The sequence below is a fragment of the Triticum urartu genome, chromosome 3A (assembly GCF_056163025.1).
Source record: "Triticum urartu cultivar PI428250 chromosome 3A, HENAU_Tu73, whole genome shotgun sequence".
In the NCBI taxonomy this organism is placed as follows: domain Eukaryota; kingdom Viridiplantae; phylum Streptophyta; class Magnoliopsida; order Poales; family Poaceae; genus Triticum; species Triticum urartu.
In genome coordinates this window covers 188,735,883-188,742,062 of record NC_141875.1, presented here as the reverse complement: position 1 = coordinate 188,742,062, position 6,180 = coordinate 188,735,883, and the positions used below count along the sequence as shown (strand labels likewise).

The following is a 6,180-nucleotide window of genomic DNA, read 5'->3' as shown; positions in this document are numbered from 1 at the left end:
CCCCCGTCGCTGTCTTTGCCTCCCTAGGCCCTCGCCGCCCTTCTGCCCGACGCCCATGCCGTTCGTTCCTCGCCGGAATCAAGGTGAAACGTCACCGCCTTGCTTCCACACTGCTGCAGCTGCAGGTCAAGTGTTTGACAGCAAAAACTGAGCAAAAAGAGACGGAGGGACTACTTAAGCAGATCACACTGATTACACAGCAAAAACTGAGCAAACACAAGGCTCAGCGCACTTCTCGATGGACAGGGTTGCTCAAAAAGTTTCACCAACATAATCTAAGCTGGTGGTAACAAACATTTCACCGACTGAGATGACAGATTACAATAGCTGAGACACTTCCCATAGTCTACAACTGATCCCAGCAACCGCATTGTAACTAGTAAAATCACATTACACACGAACTGTCAAACAAATTTACGCAACCATATATCTAGGATTATCGTCAACTTACAGGTTTTCCCTATCACTAAGATAAATCTTTTCTTGCAGCTGCAGTTCTCCCCAGAGCATCAAGGATGATGAGACGGGCAAAGAACCAGGACCTGAATATTGCCACGGTGGACAGCAGGAAGGCCCTTCACTTGATGTACTGGGACATCCATTTGAAACCTTCACCATAGCCCATCTTGCGGACGATGCTGCACATGAACACCTCCAGGGGCCGCACATTTGAATCCGACAAGTTCACGTTGCCCTTCCCAGTGGTGAAGTTGCTCAGCCCAAGGTAGTAGCGCAGCTCCTCCTCGGATGCTGCGATAGGTATGTCGATCTTGTTACCCAGTACGAGGAAAGGCACATTCGCAAGGGAGTCATCTGAAAGAAGGCCGTCGAGCTCCTTCTTCGACTCGGCAAACCGTTCCTTGTCAGCAGCGTCCACCAAGTAAACAACCGCATCCACCTATCAGACAGATTAGGAATTAAAAGAAGCCGGCAGAATCATATGACAACATAAAAGTAAACTGACCATATTAATAATTCACAGTTTACTACTAATGGTTACGGCATGGGGCAGTATCCAACTAAGCGAAAATGTGGCAGCAGACATTATCTCTTTGGATTAAACTCTGAGTGATATACAGTCATTTTCATTCAGAGTTTAATCCAAAGAGATAATGTTTGATGCACTTCACTGCACTTCAAATGTTATTTTCACGACAAGATAATAGAAGCGTTCACAAGTTGTATTTGTGAACATATAGTCATACAAGTAGGATTTCCTTGTGATATATGCAGATATGTGAACAGTGGAGCAGCACAAAAGATGGCAGTGGTGACATGTGAAGTTGTTCATTATGGACTACTTCGGGGTAAAATGGTGTTCTTCTTTTTCACCTCTGCTATCCAGATGGATAGAAGAGTATGCATTCCTGGACACTTTTGCGTGTTAATTATTTATGGGGAAAGAAAAAAAAACTGAAAATGACAAAGAGGTAGTACTAAAGCCCATCCAAACTATTAACTAGTTCATGACAAAACTGCCAATAGTCAATTGACTTAAGTATCCAAGTCCTAACAGCCACATACCAAGGAGGCAATGACAGATAAGCTGCACATATTTACTAAGAGCAGCACATACCAAGGACAGAAGAGCTTTAGCTGACTAACTACTTTCTATGTGTACTCACTCCTATTTAACAAGCAAATATAAAAAGTACACAGCATTGTCACATTATGAATTACACTCTTATTGTAATGTATCAATAACAAAGCATGCATTACACTCTTATTGTAATGTATCAATAAAACTTCCAACATTGTCACATTATGAAAATTCCCTCAGAGCAATCAAATAGAAGCTAGATCGAAAATTGAAGCACAAATTCCCTGTAGATATCAATACTCATATCAGGTGCATTGTAGACCCTGTATCCATATACATTGGTGTTTGCACAGAAGATGCAATCAGCAAATAAATAATTTAAGTAAGAATAGGGTCAAGGCACAGAACCAACAACACAAAAGAAATATATGAACCTTCTGATGAACATTACAGAAGGCTACTCAAATAAATTATTAGTCATGCATCTCACTTGATCACTTCCACTTTACAGACTGTGATTAGTGCAGTAAATGCATTATGCATTATGGCTGAACATTCAGAGCGCATTGTCCATACATGTAAACCTTGAAGAGGATTACATATTTACAATGTAACTACTCTATTCCATCTATTTAAAATCTCAATGAGCAAGCATGGCAACAGTGTAACAGAAAAATTACCGGCAAGAAACAAAGCTACAAGCACCAGAAATGCATAGATCTCAGCTTTGTTGCTGGTTGATATATTATCCCGTTAACAATCCCAGTCGATCACCGTTAAAAAAACAATCCCAGTCGATTAACATCACAACACAAGAACTTTCTAGATCTATAAGATGCCAAGTCCACAGGAAATAGAACACAATTCATACGGCTAAGTCTTCAATGGTTATGCATCAGCACATCTGAGACCATAGTAAATTAGTTGTGCCTAAATTTACAGGTATTACAAAGAATGAAAGATATAAGAGCAATGTGTTCTTCAAGAAAAATATAACAGAATTTGGAAAGGTACTGTTGGGAGCCCAGAAACCAGTTAAAAACCTGTGAACAGCTACATGGTCAAGTTTCTTTTCCAGGAGAACTGTCCTAAAGAAAATTGATAATGATCAAACCTTATTTGAACGCTTAACTTCATGTCTTAACGTATGTAAGGCATGTAATTTTAGAAGAACCTTTGGTGAACACAGGTTAAATATGCCTAGAAGACATGATAGATAGCTGAACTTTCTAGATCTATAAGATGCCAAGTCCACAGGAAATAGAACACAATTCATACGGCTAAGTCTTCAATGGTTATGCATCAGCACATCTGAGACCATAGTAAATTAGTTGTGCCTAAATTTACAGGTATTACAAAGAATGAAAGATATAAGAGCAATGTGTTCTTCAAGAAAAATACAACAGAATTTGGAAAGGTACTGTTGGGAGCCCAGAAACCAGTTAAAAACCTGTGAACAGCTACATGGTCAAGTTTCTTTTCCAGGAGAACTGTCCTAAAGAAAATTGATAATGATCAAACCCTATTTGAACGCTTAACTTCATGTCTTAACGTATGTAAGGCATGTAATTTTAGAAGAACCTTTGGTGAACACAGGTTAAATATGCCTAGAAGACATGATAGATAGCTGAACTTTCTAGATCTATAAGATGCCAAGTCCACAGGAAATAGAACACAATTCATACGGCTAAGTCTTCAATGGTTATAAATCAGCACATCTGAGACCATAGTAAATTAGTTGTGCCTAAATTTACAGGTATTACAAAGAATGAAAGATATAAGAGCAATGTGTTCTTCAAGAAAAATATAACAGAGTTTGGAAAGGTACTGTTGGGAGCCCAGAAACCAGTTAAAAACCTGTGAACAGCTACATGGTCAAGTTTCTTTTCCAAGAGAACTGTCCTAAAGAAAATTGATAATGATCAAACCTTATTTGAACGCTTAACTTCATGTCTTAACATATGTAAGGCATGTAATTTTAGAAGAACCTTTGGTGAACACAGGTTAAATATGCCTAGAAGACATGATAGATAGCTGAATACTCCCAAGGAGAGGTCAATGTAATGTACAATCCCGTTGACTGGAGCAAGACTCTCAAAATACTAGTACAGTCAGTTGTCTCGTTCCCATACCCCAGTTGAAGTTTTTTTATGTAAACCCCACAAGTGATGTCAGCTCACTAAACAGTTTTTATGGAAGAACAGAAACACGTACCACTTTCAAACAATAGGGAAACACCGCAGTCTTTAGGTAGTTAATTGGTAAAGTGGGAAGTATGAGTTGTACATTCAGAAAGTTCTCCAAACACAGTGATACATAACTTGGGCAATTGTCCCTAAAAGATACTGGACTTGCGCGCTTCCTTGATAATAGAAGCAACTCGGGAATAAACAAGAATGGGCTATAAACATCTATAGTTTGGTGAATGTGGTATATCCGGTGGACCTTCTGCTAGGAAACAGATTCTCTCCCTTTGATTCATATGGCTGTTGCAAAGTGATGTTAGGAAGCATTGTTAAGTTTTAAGTTGGCCAGGAAAATCCATGCAACTCTCTGGCCATCCATCATCTGAATAAGATTAGCACTAACACCAATTTTGCTCAAAGTGGCTGCAATTACACCCATTATTATGTTTTCTGCTTGGATAGAGACCTACATAGCTACACCGCCCCATTCAAATTTGGCCTACTGTCGATCACAGTGGCCTGAATACAAGAGCTAGAATATCTTGTGTCATTTTCAGAATAACATAGTGAACCGTTGGCTACAATCACAAACCAGCATTGGCAGCATTCCCGGTTGCTAAATGGAGGTGTCTCCACATGATGAGATTCAGTAACGAATAAGATGTTAAATTATATTGATAAATTATGCTTGGTCTACCGACTAGATGCCCCCAGTGCCTTATCTACTCAGATGCATGCCTCTGATCCTAAATAGGTACTGCTTATGTCTCTAACCTCCATTTCTTGGTTTCATTCAGTACAAGAGCTACTTCTTGCAGATATCTCAAAGCAATCGCACAGAGTAGAATTACTAACAATACGTCGAGATCTCGTACCAATTGCACAAAGTAGAATTACTAACCATACGTCGAGATCTCATAGCAATTGCAGAAAGAAGAACTATTAACCACAGGCAAAGAAGCAGACAGCAAGAAGAGGCAAAGGTAACCTTGGCGTAGTAGTCCTTCCAGACTCGGCGGGCGATCTGGTGGCCACCGAGATCGAAGGTCTTGAACTTGATCTGGCCGATGCTCAGCTCCTCGGACGTCGGGTACTGCGTCGGCTGGTGCTGCACCAGCCGCTGCCATCCAATCGGAAGCACAAACACACCAGTCAGACGAAATCAAGAATCGCCGGCAAGCAGAAAGGACGACAAGATCGGATTCCGCTTCCAGGGAAGAGAGGGGAAGGCTACAGATCGAAATAACAGAAGAGAGACCTCGTCCTTGAGCATGTGGAGGAGGGTGGTCTTGCCGGCGTTGTCCAGGCCGAGGAAGAGGATCTTGGCCTCCTTCTGCCACAGCCCCAGCGACGCCAGCACCCCGTAGAACCAATCCACCAGAAACATCTCTTCTCGTCCGCCTCCTCTTCTCCGGCGATCTCTTCCTCTTCCTCCTCACACCGAACGACCGGTCGACGCTCGCCTCGACCTCCCTCCCTCTCTCTCTCTCTCTCTCTCTCTCTCTCTCTCTTTCTCCCCCTCGCTGGCTCGCTGGCTGGCTTTGCGTCGGAGAGAAAGGTTTTTATCCCTCGCTCCTCTCCTTCGTGAGGTTATGTGTTCTGTTCTAGATTCTTCGCTGGCGCGGCGTGCACTTGCTTCTAGAAACTATGCCAAAAGCGAGTAAAATGAGGTGATTTTATATTAACCCCTCCAAACTTAAAGCATCACATCACCTCGTCTCTTAAGCCAATTTTTTTTACCTCATGATTGTCCATGCATTGCAATGGCGATATAGATTCTACTCCCTCCGTTCGAATATTTGTCTTTCTAGACATTTCAAATGACTACTACATACGGATGTATGTAGACATATTTTAAAATATAGATTCACTCATTTTGCTTCGTATATAGTCACTTGTTGAAATGCCTAGAAAGACAAGTATTTAGGAACAGAAAGAGTATGAAATTAAATAGTTTATTCCTATTAACACATTTCTTTCAACATGCACACATATGAAGAAACGAATCCACCATAGAGGCAAGCTGGGGTAGTTGCCGCGGGTCACCAACGACAGAGAGAGTACCCCACCCCTTGCCTCAAATCTCCATGGACAACCCCCTCAGGTCGCTATTGCTGCAGATTTGTGTTCTGCGTCAAAGAGTTACGCGAGAAGGAAGAAGGAACAGACCAAATGGGCTTAAGTGAGCCCATATAGTGGTATATACACATTGCAGCCCAGCCCAATAGATGAAGAGCTTCACCGAGCGGCGTGGAGAAACCGATCGATCCAAATCGATTGATCTCAATTACCCATTGGGTTAATGCCAATCCCTAGCCACCGCTTACACGGCACGACTCCTCATTGCTAGCTGCTCTTGCTCGATGCTCATCGTCATGTGCCTGTGTCAAGCCTTCGTCGGGGATGGACTTAGAGGAGGAGAATGGATTGCGGACGAGGAGGAAGCGGCAACAA

The 6,180-nt window shown here is 41.9% G+C and overlaps 1 protein-coding gene across 1 annotated transcript; it reads right to left on the bottom strand.

The window, feature by feature from the left end:
- Nucleotides 1–248: 248 nt before the first annotated feature.
- LOC125543615 (small COPII coat GTPase SAR1A) lies at nucleotides 249–5,356 on the bottom strand. Its single transcript, XM_048707027.2, has 3 exons — nucleotides 4,985–5,356; nucleotides 4,715–4,846; nucleotides 249–898 (listed from the first exon to the last, which is right to left on the bottom strand). The coding sequence occupies exons 1-3, from the start codon at nucleotides 5,111–5,113 to the stop codon at nucleotides 578–580; spliced, it is 582 nt and encodes a 193-aa protein (XP_048562984.1). The 5' UTR covers nucleotides 5,114–5,356; the 3' UTR covers nucleotides 249–577.
- Between the last annotated feature and the right edge of the window lie 824 nt (nucleotides 5,357–6,180).

What these genes read in the sequence shown, in the direction of transcription:
- LOC125543615 (XM_048707027.2), bottom strand. Translation starts at nt 5,113, where the DNA reads ATGTTTCTGGTGGATTGGTTCTACGGGGTGCTGGCGTCGCTGGGGCTG. An exon ending in TCCACATGCTCAAGGACGAG is followed by an intron (nt 4,847 to 4,984) that starts GTCTCTCTTCTG and finishes ATTGGATGGCAG; the next exon opens with CGGCTGGTGCAGCACCAGCC. An exon ending in GGAAGGACTACTACGCCAAG is followed by an intron (nt 899 to 4,714) that starts GTTACCTTTGCC and finishes TCTGTCTGATAG; the next exon opens with GTGGATGCGGTTGTTTACTT.